The sequence below is a fragment of the Rhinopithecus bieti genome, unplaced genomic scaffold, assembly GCF_001698545.2.
Source record: "Rhinopithecus bieti isolate Rb0 unplaced genomic scaffold, ASM169854v2 scaffold_16834, whole genome shotgun sequence".
Lineage (NCBI taxonomy): Eukaryota > Metazoa > Chordata > Mammalia > Primates > Cercopithecidae > Rhinopithecus > Rhinopithecus bieti.
This window is the reverse complement of record NW_016809297.1, coordinates 1,512,790-1,533,497: the sequence shown is the minus strand read 5'-3', so window position 1 is coordinate 1,533,497 and position 20,708 is coordinate 1,512,790. Positions and strand designations below refer to the sequence as shown.

The 20,708-nt window shown below is 36.2% G+C and overlaps 1 protein-coding gene and 1 pseudogene across 2 annotated transcripts; one reads left to right on the top strand and one right to left on the bottom strand.

Annotated features, from left to right (window-relative positions):
• Positions 1-5,250: 5,250 nt before the first annotated feature.
• LOC108540094 (high mobility group protein B3 pseudogene) lies at positions 5,251-5,889 on the top strand (annotated as a pseudogene). The gene has a single exon (XR_001888585.1). The product of XR_001888585.1 is annotated as a high mobility group protein B3 pseudogene (transcript).
• A 6,466-nt stretch (positions 5,890-12,355) lies between these two features.
• SOSTDC1 (sclerostin domain containing 1) lies at positions 12,356-16,756 on the bottom strand. Its single transcript, XM_017889077.1, has 2 exons — positions 16,363-16,756; positions 12,356-13,844 (listed from the first exon to the last, which is right to left on the bottom strand). The coding sequence occupies exons 1-2, from the start codon at positions 16,565-16,567 to the stop codon at positions 13,429-13,431; spliced, it is 621 nt and encodes a 206-aa protein (XP_017744566.1). The 5' UTR covers positions 16,568-16,756; the 3' UTR covers positions 12,356-13,428.
• Positions 16,757-20,708: the final 3,952 nt, after the last annotated feature.

Sequence of the window (20,708 nt, the reverse complement as noted above, 5' to 3'; positions counted from 1 at the left end):
ATCTATGCAGTACTTTCCCCTTAGAGTGAGTCTTTGAAATGCTGAAAGCCGCGTGCTTCATTTCCCATCATTCTACACCTATGCCAAGTTTCAAGATTGGCTTTGAAGTGTATCTAAAGTGGCTTGGCACACTGCTGTCATCATTCCCTGGATCTGTCCCACTCTGAAACTGTGATATGATCATCAGTGTCCCACAGGAGGAGACCAGCTGCATGTGGAACCCTAGTGATGTCCTTCTACAACTTTGTGTGGTACACGGATCATGCTGATGACTGCTGGGGGCTACAAAGTGAATGGGTTACAGTTACATGTTTTGAAATCATGTAGGAGTCAAGCAGCTACCCTACCACTAAGTCATGAACCTTCCACCCTAAAGTTTTAGTTCTGGCTTTTTACTCTCACCATGGACTACAATGGTAGCCAAACTTCAAAGCTGCAAAATTCAAATGCTTTCTTTTTCTTTTCTAAGGATGAGGAAAAAGCCTAGCATAGTATTTATTTGTGTTCTAGATAATGCCTTTTGCTGATCATTAACATAGTTGATGAGTCATTGTTCTCAGTAAATTTTTCATGGATTTATAAAGTATATTGTTTCTATTCAATTAATATCTTGTTCCAAAGCTTAAGTGACCATTTTGAAATAAACCCTCAAATAGAAATTGTGCACTTAATCATTCACCAATCACTGCATATTCTAATGACATGGTTGTTATTAAAACATCTAACAACATTAATAACAAAAACAAGCAGCCGCCAGGTGTGGTGGCTCATACCTGTAGTCTCAGCTACTGGAGAGGCTAAAGCAGGAAGATCACTTGAGCCTAGGAGTTTGAGACCAGCTTGGATAACATAGCAAGACACTTATCCCTAAAACAGAAATAAAAACACCCTCTCCAAACAGCCAAACCCTATCCTGACTCCAGAATGTAAACACGTGAAAAATCCTCAGAGTATATAGGGATCTATGCTTAACATTCTCCTGTTTGTCATAGGCTACCTGACGATACTGTGCAAAAAAAAAAAAAAAAAAAAAAAAAAAAAAAAAAAAAAGTCCTCAGCTTTCATGTCTTTTTTGGCTTTAATTTAGGTTTATTTGTTTCTTGAAGTACATGATAACTGACCTCAGAGTAAGACATTCAAAGCTCTCAGAATTTCTCCCAAATTTCTCTCTTTCAGATCCTCATCTCAAGTATAAAGTAATGAATTGGGAAGACTGATGCTGAAAGGGTCCTTGGAGGGCATTTTAATATCTACCTTTTCAAATGAAAAACAAAATAAAACAAGAGATTCTATAATAATTCAATGCTAACTAAATGCATTACACTCTTTCTGATGTTGCAAAGAAAGGTAAGCCCAAGGCTGATCTGTAGGGGTTACATTCACCAGTTCCCAGCCAAGGGGGAACTCTAGCAGGAGGTCAACTGGAAAAAGGAAGGAAAGTGACAAAGTTATTACTCCCCTGGACCCCTGGCTTTGTAGGTTCCTCTGACTGACTAAGACTGACCACAGCCCACTGCTTCTCTCCCTGTGTGCTCTCACCTTCCAGGTATCACCTCAACTCCTCTCTCATTTTTGTAGGGCTTGGGGTGGTCACAGCTTTGCTGTTGCTGGCCCTGGGCTTCTGTGCTCTGCCCTGTGCTTTCCCCATCCAGACTTTTATGATTAGTTTCCTTGTAGATAAGCCCTCCCTAACTTATTCTGAGTGTGCCTTCTGTTTCATTTTGGAATACTAACTAAAATAGAGATGTCAACTCAGATTTCAGGAAGCTAACATTTTAGCTGAATCTTCCAAGGCCCTTCAGGAGAGCAGACTTGAGATTAGCATGCTGCTCTCCTAACTTCTGAGAGACGATTTAAGTAGCCCCATGCAGCCCATAGGACAGCTTCAACTAACCCAGCCAATCGGAAAGTATGTACAGTTTGGCAGGTATAGGATATTTTTAAAATTTGTGACTAACATTTAAAAATTGGTAAAATTTATATAAAAGATTTGGATGTATGAGAGTATTTGGCTGTGTCTGGAAGTAGATTTGGAGCTGTTTATACAGCTTTTCTACAGTCTCCACCATTTTGCCTTGCCTTACTCCCAGCCTATTGGTCTGAGTAGGTACTGAGTTTGCAAACCTTGTCTTAATGTTTTTTCTCTTCTAGAGATGTTTGTATGTGAGAGGAATCAAAAATTTCAAATAATAAAAATAATATTTTAATGGTAGAAATTAGGTATCTGTAGTTATGGAAGAGCTGCAAAGGGGTATTTTGTTTTGTTTCTTAGCCAGGAAAAGGGAGCAGCAGGTCTTTGGATAGCCTTGAAATTACAGGATTTGAAGGCTCCTAGTCTGGGCAGCAGTCCTCACAGACTGTGGCTTTTCAGCACTCATTCCAGGGCTATTCTATCGTGTTGATTGTGCATCCTTAAGAGTCTTTTTTTCCTATTATCAACATTTCCCAGCTCTTCACTTCAGCTTAACATACAGCTGCTTGGTATCATGGTCATCTTCCCATTGAACATGCCTGTCATTACTACTGATAATGAAAGAGAGAGTAAAACACAACAGAAAAAGTCTTAACCTGGAATGTCTGGTAACTACCTGTTTTGGTTTAATAATATTACTGAATCATAAATCTCTTAACTCTAAAAGAAGACAATGATCAAAAAAGAGCCTTGTTTCAGCTCCAACATCTGCTGGAGGCATATTCTTGGATTTTTCCCCCCATTATATGGATTGAGGAATGGGGATATAATATATATTTACACAAATGCAATTCAAGTCTTTAAAAAAATTATGGCCCTCAAATATATGTTAATAGCTGAGAACCAGCGTAACTTATAAAACAACAGCATGGCTTACATGATAGCATTGCAATCATCCAATGTAATCCATAAAGTTTTCCATATTATTGGAGATTGCTTTCCTGAGACCTTACCATATGCAGCCAGGCAGATCATTCTATCATCACAGGTCCCCTTGCAGAGCGAATTGATTACAATACCATTATTCGGAAAGTGTATAATTAATTTAAAATATCCTTTTAAATAATGGATACAAGCAATATTTAGTGGCCCAGATGGACCAGTCTTTACATATTTTGATAGTTTAATTTTTCTAAAACTATTGCCTTTAAACTTATGCTATCTTTAGCAATGAAATGGCTTCACCTCATACATGGAAACTAACATGAAACAGGAATTTTTATCTTTAATATGAATATTTAGAAGAAGATGGACTGCAAAAAGCAACTTATGAGTACATGAATAGTTAATAATCAAAGGGAAAGATCTCTATAAAATTTCTAACAATTTGAAACAAGAAGATAGGTCCTTTTCAAGAAGTTAGTGCAAGATTTTGTCTACTTACAAATAAAGGTGCAGCTCTATTTGACAAGCTTTACAATCACAAAGGAAGATGTCTACCTACCAAGTACAATGTTCACTATCTGGATAATAGGTACCCTAGAAGCCCAATCCCCAGCAGTATGCAATATACACATACATGTAACAAACATGTACATGTACCCCATGAATCTAAAATTAAATTAAATTAATTTTAAAAATAAAGTTTTTTTCCACTATGCTCATTATTTTTTTCCTGTGGTTTATCTCAAATATTTGTGGGGATATTAGCAATACCTTCTGAAATATACTCTTCTTGTTTTAAGTCCAGATAGTACAATTTAGGTGATGGATCATAGCAATGACACATATAAATTTTGCTCAATAATGGGATTATATGTATTTGTCTTTACATTTTGCAACAGAACATTTGTTCCCTAATCGGATTGCCTTTTGTACACCAATATGTTCTTAGAACCTAAAAGACACAGACTAGATTTTTAACAATTACCAAATAAAGAAGTAGATTAATGAATGAAGTTTAAATATTATAAAATATATGGACTAGAAGTATCACTATCTCACAAGTATCACTATGTAATATAATTTTAAAATAAAACTTTCAACAAAATATAACATCATTATTTTAAAATAAAACCCAATTCTCATTATATGTTCCAGCCACCTTTTGTTATTTTCTCTAGAAGGGAAGAGGTAATAGAGTAGTAATAGAGTTTTTTAACAGAGAAAAATCCTAATCTGTTTTGTACAGAGTTTCCTCACCTTCTCCCAGATCCTTAACATTTTTCTGGTGTTGGATCAAGTTTGGACTAAGAGTAGGAAATGCCTGATAACAAGCTACAGTCTTAGCCCTCCTGAAGCTGGGTCTCCACTTTCATTCTATACTGCCTGTCTTATTGGCTATGATAGCCCATGTCAACTTCCATAACAAGTTTGACTAAAATGTTATTGCAAAAGTTCACATTTGAGTGAGCGGGGGACAGAATCAAAAGTAGAGAGTAGCATAAATCACATCTGCCTTTGTGTATGTCACTGTGACTGTAAATATGGCCATATTGTTTAAGACAATAGAATGTGAGTATTTCAGAGGGAAGATACTTTAGACATTATCTAGTTCAACTCTCTTAATTTACAAATGAAGTAAGTGAAGCTTTACGAAGCTGAATAAACAAGTGTAAATTCACCCAACAAATTAGTAGCCGCAGAGTCTAATCCAGATCCCAGATCTGTTTCCAAGTTCACATGTCTTGAAAGTCTCTTGTATAAAGTTACTACATTACAAAACTGCAGATGATTCCAACTGAAAACTTTATTATTTTTTAAATGTCAAACTCAGTCAAAGATTAAATGTAAACTGTTATTAGTATAAAAGGTAGACTAAGGCCGGGCTCAGTGGCTCACGCCTGTAATCCCAACACTTTGGGAGGCCTAGGAGGGCAGATCACCTGAGGTCAGGAGTTCGAGACCAGCTTGACCAACATGGAGAAACCCTGTCTCTACTAAAAATACAAAATTAGCCAGGCATGGTGGCGCATGCCTATAATCTCAGCTACTCTGGAGGCTGAGGCAGGAGAATCACTTGAACCCGGGAGGTGGAGGTTGCGGTGAGCCAAGATTGCGCCATTGCACTCCAGCCTGGGCAACAAGAGCGAATCTCCATCTCAAAAAAAAAAAAAAGTAGGCATATTAATCAACCTTAGGAAAGATAGTGTCAATGAACAGGCAAAGTAGCAATCCTTCACTAGATTATTAAATGCATTTTGCAATTTTTTTGTCTTAGGTTTACAATAAATAAATTTGAAGCAAAAAAGTTTTATAAAGCCCTTTGAGCTTTAGAAAGTAAACCAAGAAAAGCAAAGAAATTATGTTATAACTTATAAAATGTATTTGAGAAACTAGCAAACAATACAGTCAGGATGGCTAAAGGTGACCCGAAGAAACCAAAGGGCAAGATATCTGCTTATGCCTTCTTTGTGCAGACGTGCAGAGAAGAACATAAGAAGAAAAACCCGGAGGTCCCTGTGAACTTTGCAGAATTTTCCAAGAAGTGCTTTGAGAGGTGGAAGACGATGTCCGGGAAAGAGAAATCTAAATTTGATGAAATGGCAAAGGCAGATAAAGTGCGCTATGACCGGGAAATGAAGGATTATGGACCAGCTAAGGGAGGCAAGAAGAAGAAGGATCCTAATGCTCCCAAAAGGCCACCGTCTGGATTCTTCCTGTTCTGTTCAGAATTCCGTCCCAAGATCAAATCCACAAACCCCGGCATCTCTATTGGAGACGTGGCAAAAAAGCTGGGTGAGATGTGGAATAATTTAAATGACAGTGAAAAGCAGCCTTACATCACTAAGGCAGCAAAGCTGAAGGAGAAGTATGAGAAGGATGTTGCCGACTATAAGTCAAAAGGAAAGTTTGATGGTGCAAAGGGTCCTGCTAAAGTTGCCCGGAAAAAGGTGGAAGAGGAAGATGAAGAAGAGGAGGAGGAAGAAGAGGAGGAGGAGGAGGAGGAGGATGAATAAAGAAACTGTTGATCTGTCTCCTTGTGAATACTTAGAGTAGGGGAGCGCCGTAATTGACTCATCTCTTATTTGAGAAGTGTCTGTTGCCCTCATTAGGTTTAATTACAAAATTTGATCACGGTCATATTGTAGTCTCTCAAAGTGCTCTAGAAATTGTCAGTGGTTTACATGAAGTGGCCATGGGTGTCTGGAGCACCCTGAAACTGTATCAAATTTGTACATATTTCCAAACATTTTTAAAATGAAAAGGCACTCTTCGTGTTCTCCTCACTCTGTGCACTTTGCTGTTGGTGTGACAAGGCATTTAAAGATGTTTCTGGCTTTTTTTTTTTTTTAAATTTGTAAGGTGGTGTTAACTATGGTTATTGGCTAGAAATCCTGAGTTTTCAACTGTATATATCTATAGTTTGTAAAAGAACAAAACAACCGAGACAAACTCTTGATGCTCCTTGCTCGGCGTTGAGGCTGTGGGGAAGATGCCTTTTGGAGAGGCTATAGCTCAGGGTGTGCACTGTGAGGCTGGACCTGTTGACTCTGCAGGGGCATCCATTTAGCTTCAGGTTGTCTTGTTTCTGTATATAGTGACATAGCATTCTGCTGCCATCTTAGCTGTGGACAGAGAGGTCAGCTGGCATGAGAATTTTTTTTTAAGTGCGGTAGTTTTAAACTGTTTGTTTTAAACAAACTGTAGAACTCTTCGTTGTCAGCAAAGCAAAGAGCCACTGCATCAATGAAAGTTCAAGAACCTCCTGTACTTAAACATGATTTGCAACATTCTGTTATTTTTTTTTTTGTATGTTTAGAATGCTGAAATGTTTTTGAAGTTAAATAAACAGTATTTTTTTAAAAAAATTTATTTGAAAAGTGAGGGAGGAAGTAAAGCAAACAATTATACAGGAAGTTCAGGTCAGTAAAAGTGGTAAACTAACATAAAATATAGCGTTGATTAAAGGTTGTAAAGGATTGTTTAAAAGTGCTGGTTAGTGGATGGCTGGGTTCAGTGTTTTAGCCTGTCATTGAATGCCAAATTTGGGTTAACATCTCAATGAATAAAAGGAATTGAATGATCATTTTGTGACAAATTTGCCAATGTTGTAAGATAAAAAAATATTTTAATTTCTATGAATTTAAAGACAAATCTTTAAAAGAAATTTATTTCTTCTGAAAATCATGATGCCTATATTTTTATAGTAACTTATGTTTAAACCATATCAAGCTCTTTTTTTGTCCGTTTGTTTTTTGTTTGTGGGGTTTTTTTTTTTTGACATTGATTTTAGGTTTGGAAGTACATGTGAAGATTTGTTACATAGATAAACATATGTCATAGGGGTTTGTTGTACAGATTATTTCATCACCCAGGTATTAAGCCAAGTAACCAATAGTTATCTTTTCTACTCCTCTCCCTTCTCCCACCCTCCCTACTCAAGCAGACCCCAGTGTCTGTTGTTTCTTTCTTTGTGTTCATAAGTTCTTATCATTTAACTCCTACATATAGGTGAGAACACGCAGTATTTGGGTTTCTGTTCCTGCATTAGTTTGCTAAGGATAATATCCTACAGCTCCATCCATGTTCCTGCAAAAGATATGATTTTGTTCTTTTTTATGGCTGCATAGTGTTCCATGGTATATATGTACCACATTTTCTTTATCCAATCTGTCATTGATGGACATTTAGATTGATTCCATGTTTTTGCTATTGTGAATAGTGCTGCAATGGATGTTTGCATGCATGTATCTTTATGGTAGAAAGATTTATATTCCTCTGGGTATATACCCAGTAATGGCATTGCTGGGTCTAGTGGTAGTTCAGCTTTTAGCTCTATGTGGAATCATCATAGTGCTTTCCACAATGGTTGAACTAATTTGCACTCCCACTAACAGTGTATGAGTGTTCCTTTTTCTCCACAACCTCAAAAATAGCAATCTGTTATTTTTTAACTTTTTAATAATAGCCATTCTGATTGGTGTGAGATGTTATCTCATCGTGGTTTTCATTTGCATTTCTCTAATGATCAGTGATATTGAGCTTTTTTTCATATGCTTGTTGGCTGCATGGATATCTTCCTATGAGAAATGTCTATTCATTTATTTCAATGGGGCTATTTACTTTTCTCTTGTAAATTTGTTTATGTTCCTTATAGATGCTGGATATTAGACCTTTGTCAGATGAGTAGTTTGCAAATATTTTCTCCCATTCTATAGTTTGTCTGGTTACTCTGTTGAAAGTTTCTTTTGCTGTGCAGATACTGTTAAGTTTAATTAGATCTCACTTGTCAATTTTTGCTTTTTTGTGATTGCTTTTAGTGTGTTTGTCATGAAATATTTGCCCATTGCTGTGTCCAGGATGGTATTGTCAAGGTTGTCTTCCAGGGTTTTTATAGTTTTGGGTTTTACATTTAAGGCTTTAATCCATCTTAAGTTGATTTTTGTGTATGGTACGAGGAAGGGGCCCATTCTTCACTCTTCTGCATATGGCTAAACAGTTATCGCAGCACCGCTTACTGAACAGGGAGTCCTTTCCCCATTGCTTGTTTTTGTCAGCTTTATCAAAGATCAGATGGTCGTGGATGTGTGACCTTATTTCTGGGCTCTCTATTCTGTTCTATTGGTCTATGTGCCTGTTTTTGTACCTGTACCATGCTGTTTTGGTTACTGTAGCCTTGCAGTATAGTTTGAAGTCAGGTAACATGCATATCAAACTCTTGATCAGTTTTAATGACAATAAACTTTGGTTTAATATGTCTGTGCCACTGATAATGCCATTCAATTTAGACATCTGTCTCAGATGTAAGTACCTAATCCCATTCCTAAAGATGAAATCAGTAATACAAAGTGAGCCTTGGTTTGCAGTCACTTAAGTTAGAGGTAAATATTTTAAGTTTTTTCACAGGAAATCTCCCAAACTGTTTTGCTAGTTAACAAAAAATAAATCCTTCAGCAAGTGACCCAAATGCAGATGATAAACTCAGTTTAGTTTGCTCTGGAAATAATTATGCATTCAGTTTGGTATTAATTCATTTTAATCAATTCTTGAAACTGGAAACCAAAACATTTTCCCTTTGAGATTTCAAAATTCCTCAGTAGTTGTTACCCTATAGCTCTTCAAGACAATTTGCAAAATATGCAGGAAAATGCACCAAATGTGAAATTAGCTATTACATTAAGAATGATGCACCAGTGGAACTCAAAATGACACTGACAAACACAGTGTCTTTTGGGATATCTATTTCAGTGAGTCTCTTTGTGGATGCAACAGAGATTTCTGGTGACCAAATGTCTACCTAGTTCACAAATCTAGACTCATTTCCATTCAACATAGAGCTATATTTTAGTAGGTTCCAGTGAAACCAAGATGAGAGTCATCTCTATCTGCCTTTGAGGGAAGGAAACATTCTAACAAGAGAATGCTGCTTTCTCACACTGAGCATCCTAAGTCATCTCCCCACTGAACTACTTCTTAGCATCTTCAAGAATTCCTTCAAAACCTTGCCATGCATTTCATTTTTTATTAGTATGATATGCTCATATAAAACATATAAATGCTGAATCTAGGGCATGGAGTGAATTTTCATTTTAAGATTAAAAAGTACTTTTCAGAGTTAAATTAAATCTAAATCATGTTTTAATTCCAAATATAATGAATTATATTTTGATATCTAAAATTTCATGGTGACTGCAAATTGAGAAATTTGCAACATACTAAATTTAAGCTTTGAAAAGTTTTAATTTTATTCAGAAATTTGGAAGTTTTCTGATTTGGCTGCTGTTAAATATTATTCTCTCTACTCATGACTTCTTAATATAACTATTCCACTGAGCATCTATTAAAAATATCATGCTCAGTAAACAGATTATGTTACATAGTAAAAACCACATTAGCAATATAGTAGATATTCAATAGTGATTTATAGGATGGATGATACTGCAAGATCTCCTGGCAAAACCTTACTCATTTGATAATACAGCAGAAATGAATTAAGGCTCAGTGTCTTTTATTTAACACACACATTCTAATTTTGGTTGCTTTTCAAAAAATATATAGTAAAATAAACATGGCCAGCAGCGTGTTGCCAGTTATTGGTTGATTGTAACTAACACAAATTAATAAATATAAATGATCTGTAGTTAAAATATTAACTTTTTTGCATATGTATGTATATTTTTTTTGAGATGGGTCTCGCTCTGTTGCCCAGGCTGGAGTGCAGTGGTGATCTTGGCTCACTGCAACTTCCACCTCCCAGGTTCAAGTGACTCTCATGCCTCAGCCTCCCGAATAGCTGGGATTACAGGCATGTGCCACCATGCCCAACTAATTTTTGTATTTTTGTAGAGATGGGGTTTCACCATGTTGGTCAGGCTGGTCTCGAAATCCTGGCCTCAAGTGATCCGCCTGCCTCAGCCTTCCAAAGTGCTGGGATTACAGGTGTGCACCACAGTGCTCAGCCTGCAAATAGATATTTTTAAAGGTTATATGTCCATGTTTGGCTTAGGTCTAGCATACTATATATTAGCCATTTGTGTATATGCTATTAATTTTTCTTTCATTCTTGTTATTGATATATATGTCAATGTACACTTATCTATAAATATAAATATATTTATGTCTATTCATTTGTCTATGTGTCTGTGAAACCATTTGAAGAAGTCTTTGATGTATAGTGGCCAAAGTAAATTTAATAAATTAATAATTCATTAAATTTAATATGCTTATTAAATTTAATTAAGAACACCTCTAAATTTCTATCATTTCATGGATAGATTTTATGAATGTAAACTAGAGGTAAGAATACGCTAAAATTCTCATAATATACCATTTTGAGATGATGGTTACTAAGGTGATAGTGAAATTATGCAGTTTATCAGATTGGAACACATGAGTTAACTGAAAGTAAAACACAAAATATAATTAGCAGTTGAGACACATATAATTTTTAGTATTTTAAAATAATAACTAGAAAGTTATTCTTTCTTTTGGCTTTTAATTTTTACTTCACTGAGACACTGATTTTATTCTAGGCCTTTCTTATCGACTGCTGACCTTTTCCTGTCATTTGATGTTAAAGATGATACAATGAATGCATCATCAATGTAACATGGCCTGAAACAGATCAGTAAATTGAATGTGATCATTAGAAATAAATCCAATTTTAAACTTAGCAGAGACTACAGAAGTCTTATTTATTACATTTCTTTTTTCTTAGTATATTTATGGTCCATTTGCTAATACACTATTAGGAATCAAATCACTGAAGATTTTAGCATTTTATTATCACTAAAACCTTTGTTTTAGTAAAACACAACAACATAGTCTTCTTGATTGTGAAAAGCTGTTGTCAGATCAAGTCATTTTTATGCCTCAGATCTTAAGGCACACTAATTCTTGAGACCATCTCTAAGGTCTTCCGTAAAAGGTGCTGTCTTGTTGAGAAGGAAAAAATGGCCAAAGTGTCTGTATCTGAAGTTTTCTGTGTTCTTAAATATCCCACATTGAGGATGGACAGGTAAATTAGACATATGAAATAAGACATATTTAATATTTCAACCTATATTTATTATGAATTTTTCATGTAGTAATATGATGATATAATATGAAATAATTTAAGATGCTTATTGAGACTGAAAGAGAAATCAGTAGTAGGCTATGATTTGTTTCTTTATTTGGTGGTATAACAGTCAGCATTATTATAAAATCTAGAGGTTTTTTTTAGATGCTTCTACTTCTCACAGGGAAGCAATAATATTAACGTTCTTGTTTAGCTTAGTATGCTATATGTAATTTACATGTGATTTTCAGACTTGTAATTACAAAAAGAACAATCTACTACAAAAAAAGTGCTAAGGAGTCTTTCATGCTCAGCATCCCAAAAGGCAAAACCCAGGAAATATTACCAATACATCATGAGCCTCTTTGGTTTTCTTCATTTGGAGTGATGAAGTCAATCATTTGATTGAATTGACACAACAGTCCTTCAACTGTGTAATCTGCTTCAAGAAACTATGTTGCTTAATATAACAACATGCCAAAATTGAAAGCACTGAAAAATTAGCTTTTGCTTCCTTTTTTTATTTCATGTTTTTGGTTTGTGGGCCATACAATAGTATTCAATGTTCTCCAACATAAGATATTGATTTCTTCACAATTCCTTCCTTTCTCAAATTTAGCTGTACATTGAGATCATCTGGAAAACTTTAAAACCTACTGATATTTGAGCACTACCCCAAGAAATTCTGATGTAATGTGGATGAAAACCTGGGCACTGGGTCTCATAATATCTCCCCCAGGTGATGATAATGAGCAGCAGACTTGGCATCCACTGGTGTATGTAAATTTGATATTCTCATGACTACTCATTGCTGGATTGACACCCAACTTTTGCAACCTCCCATTTGCTGAAGAGATGGACTCCATGTCTCCCTCTCTCTCCTCTCTTAGAATAGATACTTCTGTCAAAGCTTGCATGTGACTTAGAAAACAAAAAAGCAATTACCCTTACACATTTATTCTACAGTTTTTGCACCCTTTATACATGTTAGAGGCAATGACAATAACTTTTAGCAGTGTTTATTTTTGTTAAAAGAAACCAATTGAATTGAAGGTCAAAACACCTTCTGATTGCACAGGTTAAACAAGAAAGTATTACGTATTCAACTTTACAAAGCATCTTATTGATTTAAAAAGATCCATACTATTGATAAAGTTCACCATGAACATATATGTAATAAGGAGACTAAAATAATCATTTTACATATCTACAACATGTATTTTCATATTTCAAGATCAACCACAAATCATATAGGAAAATATTTAGGTCCATGAAAAAGTTCCAAAACATTAAAAAATTAACATTTTGAAAAAAAATCACATGTGAAAGCTCATTAAATAATAACATTGACAAATAAATAGTTAATCAGCTTTACTTATTAGCCACTGCCATGCATTTCTGGCATTCCATTCCAAGCGAGGGTCAGCATGCAGGGTATAATTTCATACTATGCAACTGTAAAGAGCTACAGGGCTTATTTTTGAAGTGAAATGTCACAAGGTCTTTCATTCTCTTTCAAAGGAAGATCACTCATGGCTGCTAAACTGTTCCCATGAAGAGTAACAAAAAAGCACCTTTCTGAAATGTTACTGCGAAGATTCATGACAACAATTTTTTTTTAACCTTTCTGTTTTGAAGGGGTTTTGTTTAGGATATGGGATGGGCCAGTAGATGGAGGGTATCTGAGAAGCCCTTTTCTGTTTTAAAATATAATGATTCACTGATGTATATAGTATCAACAGTCTTTTAAGAACAATGAGGAATTAAAACTACAGGATACGTGGAATTTAAATGCAAATTGCATTCATGGATATACCTACATCTTGAAAACTTGAAAAGGAAAACTATTCCCAAAGAAGGTCCTGATACTTAAAAGACAGCTTGCTGGGTTTGATCAAAGCAGAAAGCATATACTTTCAAGTGAGAAAATAGCAATGGCAGGCTTGAGTTTTCCAAGCAATCAAATCTGTAAAGCAGATGGTTACTAGTAAGTCTAGTTATGGGAGTCTGAGTTCTAACTCATGCTGTGCTTGCTGGATTTGCTGGCTCTTTTCCGCTCTCTGTGATGCTGGACGGGCTTGGCAGGTGACATGCTCTCAAAGTTGTGACTGGACTCGTTGTGCTGCCGGGTGTACCTCTTGCACTTGCAGGCAGTGACTACTGTGATTTTGTAGGTGCGTGTGCTGCCATCTTGGCACTGCAGCTGGATTCTCTGGGTACGGGTTTTGTCATTGACACACCGCCACTCCTGGGAGCTCCTCCTGCTCCAGTACTTTGTTCCATAGCCTCCTCCAATCCAGTTAGGGAGCACTGGCAGGGGCAAGCACTCACCAGCACACACCAGCTCCTTCAGAGGGCTGATGCTGGTGCACTGGCCATCAGAGATGTATTTGGTGGAACGCAGTTCCCGGCAACCCACTTGAACCCGAGCTGCAGGAAACAAAAAAGAATGTGCATCAGAGACAAAAATGCAAATGAAGACCTTTGAAAAAGTGATCTGCAATGACAAAAATAATAGCCAAATGATAGAAAATTGCCAAATAGAAAGTGAGCACCTACTTTATTTTCACAATGAAAACAATCCGCCTGGATAGGATAGAGACACTTTCATGAAAATCATCAGTTTACATGGCTATAACTTTTTTGGGAAAAAAAATGTAGGCCCGATTTTTTATATATATAACATTAGCTGATTGCTTATTACAGTGTTTGAAAATCCAATTTTCTTAGTCTCACTCTCCAATAAGGGGTTAGCAGCTCTTCCATTTACGTGTAAATATTCGTTATTCAATGAGTTAAAAGAGTATACTTTAATATTCTTTCTCAAGGGTCATAATGGTTAATGTTTGCAAGTGCTTTCAATTTGCAAGTGCTTTTAAAAAATCTGTTGAAAAGAATGTGGTAGGGCCATTTAAATATTGTGTATAATGCATATGCTCTCAGTAATATTTTATTTCAATTTTAGACTTTCGCTGCAGAGACTCATACATGCATATGTGTATAACATCTGACATTTTGCGAATCAAACTTAATAACTATGTTTTAAACATAAATTCCCAAACTATCTTTTAAAAAATACAAACAGTAAGATGTCTGAAATGCAAAATGCCACTACAACTCAAGATTCGAAGAATATAAAAGCTCCTAAATCAGGAACGTATGGTTGCCATAACAACTTGGCTACATTTCCATGAATTTTATGGCAGAAAAATGCCTAACGTGTCTGATTTACAACTGCAAAAGGAACCACGGTGTTCATTTCCTGAATATTGGTCATGGCAAACTTTTTGTTTTAGTTATTTGGATTTGATAGGTATGTTCTCTAATTGGCTGTTTCTTGTTACATGCCTTATGAAATTAAAGCAAAAATTAATCTTTAAATATTTTAAGTTTTCCTTACCCTTGCTTTGTTATCTAAACTTGAGGAGAATTGCCTATAACAAGCTTGAAAAGAAATCAAGGCTTGCCAACCAGGAAGAAAAAAAAAGGATGTTTAAAAGTACAGGCTGCTGACATTTTACAAATAGAAATGATAAGGGACACTGAAGTGGTTCTACAGAGTACTGAAAGCTAAGTCAAAGTAGAACTGAATCAGGAGTTTCACTTCATCTCTGTATCCTAGTACTTCTGAGGTAAGAGATATAGCTTAAGGGGAACATGACATTTGTGTAAAAACTTACTTATATATACATGCATGCATAGAAATCTAGAATTGTGGGATTAAAATGTAAAGCATAAATTGTTTGGTTGGACAGTGTGCTCAGCGTGCCTGATTCTGCCTCCAGCTCACCTTCCTGCAGCTGCCTCAGGAATGCACCTGGAAATAGCCAGAAATAATTTTGACTTGTCAAGCTTTTTGTTCCTGTGTATATACAGATTTGGCATTTTTGCAGTGACAGTTCATTGACAACGAATACCCACCACATTGCTCAGTAATCTAATAATAATCAGATATGTCCTGTGTACTTAAAAGCAACCATCTTCATGAAAGTTAAAACATCTTAGCTTTCTTAGACATTAACAGTCATATTTGCTTTGACTTTTCAAAGGTCAAAACTACTTTTCATAGTTGAATGGAGTGAAGAAGGAGAGGCAAAAGATTTGTGTAAGATTTCCTGTTCACTGTTTCTCTTTCTCTCTCTCTCTTTGTCTCTCTTAAAAACCTGATTATTAGCATGTGGCCTCTTCTAAAGGAAAAGATGGAAACAAAAGTTAGGGGAAAATTGAATCCCCCTAACCAGTGGTCAATTAGTGTGTCGACTAAGCTGTTGTTTTAAATCTCTTAAGTTACAAAAATGTCCCCAGTCTGTCACAGAAATATACAATTATCTAAATTTTGCATGGGACAACAAGGAATTATTTTAGAAAATATGATTCTCCAACATTTTAGTTTATCCCTCTTTTATATTGAGCTTCATCAAAACTTTTGACTATCTCACTAGATATATTTTAGAAATCCAATGTAAACAAATTTTTTCTCCTGGAAGCTTCCTTTTTTCCCTTGTGATTCCCTATATGTATTTGTGGATGATAACTAATAATACATATTAGCTACCTTTATACACTTTACTAAAATTGCATACGCCCTGAAATAAATTGACAAAACAACCAGAACTTGAGCTATCTAAAACAATACTTTTTAAAACTCTCATTTTGCATGATTTTGACAGAACCATAGTTTAATTCCTGGAAATGTTTTGTTTGTGGATGTTTGATAAAACTTCTGTCTGTGCTTGCATTATTAAACCACTGTTTTAGTTAGGTTAACTTTAAAATCACTACATAGGGAAGAATGCCAGCCTATGCATGCAGCAGATTACTCCCAAATTATTTCACAAAATATATATGGTTCAGGTTAGTTAACAATAAAACAGTTCTACAGCAATGTGAGCTAATGCTACCAGGAAAGAAAAAAAAAAAAAAACCTGTACAAGTAAAACACACTTACTGTTCCGATCCAGTCCAGTGTTACTGAAATGCCTGCCTCCATTTCTGGCTTGATTCATCGTGCTGTTGCTGCTGGGGTGTGCTGGAACAGGTTTAACCACATGTGAATAAAGGATTTCTGTGGCATCATTTTTAAAAGCCAAACAGCTTTTCATTAGGATGCATGCAAGGGGAAGGAGATAGAAATGAATGGCAGGAGGAAGCATGGTGAGTAGAGGATTTGCTTGGCTGAAGAGCCGGTTAATTCCTTTGCCTCTGCTTCTGCACTGTATCTGTGAAATTCCTCCTCAAGCTTCCCTTTATATATCCACAGAGGTTTGGCGTTCATTCAGGTGTAAAGTTGTGTAGAGCTTCAGAGTGAAAACACAGAGAAGGGGTGGGATCCCTACATGACCCTGCAAAAGAATTTTACCAATGGAAAAGAAGACTGCAGAAAAGGAGGAGCTTGGTATACAAATTGCCTGAAATTTCAGAGTTGGACTTCATCACTTGTCTGTGAGCCGACGCAGGCAGGCACATTCTATATCAACGACAGGCTCTCCTCTGCCATTTCCTTTCCTGAGTCTAGTTAACATTCGGGTTTAATGTAAACGAAAATACATCGCTGTTCATTTGAAGAGACTGGCTTTCCCACAGTTGTTCTATACTTCCCTCAGATTTTAGAGTATTTGCATCAGGAAGGGAGTTCTTCCCAGGTAACAGGAGGAATTCATGTGAGTTTAAATATTGTAGGACTTGCATGAAGCACCTAGTTAGCGAAACATTGCTTTCTCTCAAGAAGCAAACCAATATTTTTTTTTTCCTTAAAGCAAACCAATATTTTTTTTTCCATAGAGCTAAAACCTGCCCCCTGGACACGCTTAAATAATGCAGCTTTGATCTGCATGAACCACTGTGCTACTAGGTAAATTATTGCCAGGGGTTCTGTGTGGAGAATAATGAGCATAGTTCTGTCTACATTAAAGTAAGTAATATTCATTTTCATCTTAAAAATGTGTCACAAGCATTAATATACATAGCGTTGTTTTACATAAAACAAAGCCATTTGTGACAGACTGTTTAGTGAATCCAAAATAATGTTTTCTAGATTTTTTCAGAACACAGATTCTACTCATATTTACTAAATATTTTGCTCATTACTTCCTTTGACTCTGCTGCCCAAGTAAGAAACCTATTTTTCTGAATTACTTTACCTGCACCCAGAACACGTGTTCCATTAATTAAGTATAGGCCACTAATAATCCCTTTAAAACAGTCATAAAATTCTATTTCGTGATGGGACATCTCAATTGGAATAACTATTCTGAATCATCTTTTCAATTATAAATCCATTTTTGTCCTTTGTGTGGCTACCTAAGTCACCTAATTTTGTATCTCTTTTCTGTATAAGCTTTTGTCCATTGTAACTGCTATTCACTTATCTGTCTGTCTATCTATCTGTCTGCCTACCTGGATTTCTCCATAGCAGCACTACTGACATTTTGCAAGAAACAGTTCTTTATTATTGGGGAACTGTCCTGTGTGTTTATCATCTTCCCTGGCTTTTACCAACTAGACCCCAGTAGCACCCCCTAGTTGGTAACAAAAATATCTCCAAACATTGCCAGATGACCCCTATGGGGTAAAATCACCCCCAATTTAACCACTAATTATCTATTCATCTATCTCACTACAAAAGAAAGTAAAAATAAGAATAAAGGAAAAGTATTATAATACCAATAAATTGTTGTTCTTTTTTAGGACAGAAATGGTACTGTAGTTTTGTTTTAAAACAATCACTGCTTCTCTATCAGAGGTATATACTGGAATATCCTTAGATGAAATGATTTTATATACTCTTTTACATTATATGGAATAAGCTAGAATAAGCTTCAAAAATAATATGAGGAGGTTAGAGGTGTGAGTGGCAAAAGATTAATTATAAGTTGATGGTTGTTAGAGCAGGATGGTAAAGTATTATATTCTGTTTATTCTTGTGTATGTTCCAAGTTGTACATAATAAAAAGTTTAAAAACCAGAGTCAGACAATCAATTTAATGGACATATGCTCCCTACTAACAATATATCTCTATCCTACGATTGGATAAATAGTCATTTATTCTAACATCCTTCCTGGAAAATCATATGTCAGTTTATTTTGTGCAAATGGAGATTACAGGCATCCTTCTAAAACACTAACTATGAAGAATTTCTGTCCTACTTACCAAGGGACTTGATGTTAATTACACAAAGCATGTTAATATTAATCATTGACCTACAGACCCAATGCCTAAAGGAAATTAAAAGGTCAAAATAATCTAATCTGTTCCTCACTGCTTTTTCTTTTTTGTGTGTCAGGAGCAGGGGATATTTTAATTGGAATTTAATTATCAGGTTGGGCTAATGAGGTTGACCAAACTCATGCACAGTTATTAAATCTGCACACCTAGTATTTTGTAGGCTCAACCTTAGGATATCACTTCAGGCAGAAGCAAAATTAGAAGAGAAGGCAATGTCATTGTGCATGTGGACAGGACAAACTCAGAGTTCTTGGGCCCAATTTACCTGACAGACCTCTAGAGAACTACTTTGAGGCTGGGTGCAGTGGCTTCGGCCTGTAATTGCGCACTCTAAGAAGCCAAGACAGGAGGATCGCTTGAGCACAGGAATTCGAGACCAGCCCAGACAACATAGTAAGACCTTGTCTCTGCAAAAATATAACAAAAACTAGCTGAGCATGATGATTCATGCCTGTAGTCCCAGCTACTCAGGAGGCTGAGGCAAGAGAAACACTTGAGCCTGGGGTGTTGAGGCTGCAGTGAGCTGTGATAGCACTGCAACACTCTAGCCTGGGCAAGAGTGAGACCCTGCCTCAAAATAAATCAATAAATAAAAAGAAATAAAACTACTTTGCTAAAATAGAAATAATCATAAATTTAATACTTAACAGTTATTCTGATCAGTTTAAAAGAGCTCCATTAAAAATAACCACAAACTATTGCTTCTCGGCCTTTTGGCTAAGATCAAGTGAAGGATAACCACAAACTATAATAACCCGAGAAGAATGGATATAGATATTTAATATTGAAAATGATTCTTTCTCATCTTCAGGCATTAGTATGTACCTGTTATTCCCTTTGCTTATAACACTCTTCCCTCACCCTCTTCCTTGACTAATCACCTACTTTTCCTTCCAGTCTCAGTTTAGACGGCACTAGCACTGAGAAAACTAGCCTTGTCCTCTCTTCCCTCTATCTGCTCGTCTCAATCCAGCATACATGTGTCAGAGCAGCTAGTTGCCTGATGACTTGGCAAGACTTATGAAAGAAGAACCATTTCTATCTTACGGGTATTGTGGAATAAGTGGTTAAATTAAGTATTTAAGAAATACAGAAAAAATATTCTTTCATTAAAAAGAGATTGGCTAATATTTGTGGTAGGCAGTCGCTAAGATGTCTCCTAATAATCCCCTTCTCATGATATTCACATCCTTGTAGCAATCCCCTTTTCTTCAGTGTGGAAAGAACTTAGTGATTAACTTCTAATTAGTATAACATACTAACATGATGAGATGTGACTTCTATGATTAGGTTTTCAAAAACTGTGACTTCTGTCTTTCTGGCTGGTCTCACTCTCTTGCTTGCTTTGGTGGAAGCCAGCTACCATAATGTGTACTTCCCCATAGGAAGGTCCATGTAACAAGGAACTGATGCCTGTGACCAACAAGGAACTGAATGAGGCCCTCAGCCAAACAGATGAGAATTCCATCAACAATGACATGGGTGAGCTTAGAAGCAAATTTTCTCACAGGCAGATGAGGCTGCAGCCCTGGTCTACAACCTGAATGCAAACTTTAGGAGAGACATCAAACCAGAGGCACCCACAAGAACTATGAGATAATAAATGTTTGTTGTTTTAACTAAGTTTTGGGATAATTTGTTACATAACAGATAATCAGTGCAATGTTATCTGTAATTATGTCATTTTGTGAATAATGCTAGGGCCTTGAGAGCATCAGATGTGGAATCATTAGACACGGTGACTGTGCATCTTGCACTCTTTGGGAGAGTGTTTATTTATTTTATTTTATTTTATTTTTTATTATACTTTAAGTTCTAGGGTACATGTGCATAATGTGCAGGTTTGTTACATATGTATACTTGTGCCATGTTGGTGTGCTGCACCCATCAACTCGTCAGCACCCATCAACTCGTCAGTACCCATCAACTCGTCATTTACATCAGGTATAACTCCCAATGCAATCCCTCCCCCCTCCCCGCTCCCCGTGATAGGCCCCAGTGTGTGATGTTCCCCTTCCCGAGTCCAAGTGATCTCATTGTTCAGTTCCCACCTATGAGTGAGAACATG

Coding starts and splice junctions, on each gene's coding strand:
- SOSTDC1 (XM_017889077.1), bottom strand. CDS start 16,567: ATGCTTCCTCCTGCCATTCATTTCTATCTCCTTCCCCTTGCATGCATC. Junction 13,845..16,362: donor CACTGGACTGGATCGGAACA/GTAAGTGTGTTT, acceptor TGTTTCCTGCAG/CTCGGGTTCAAGTGGGTTGC.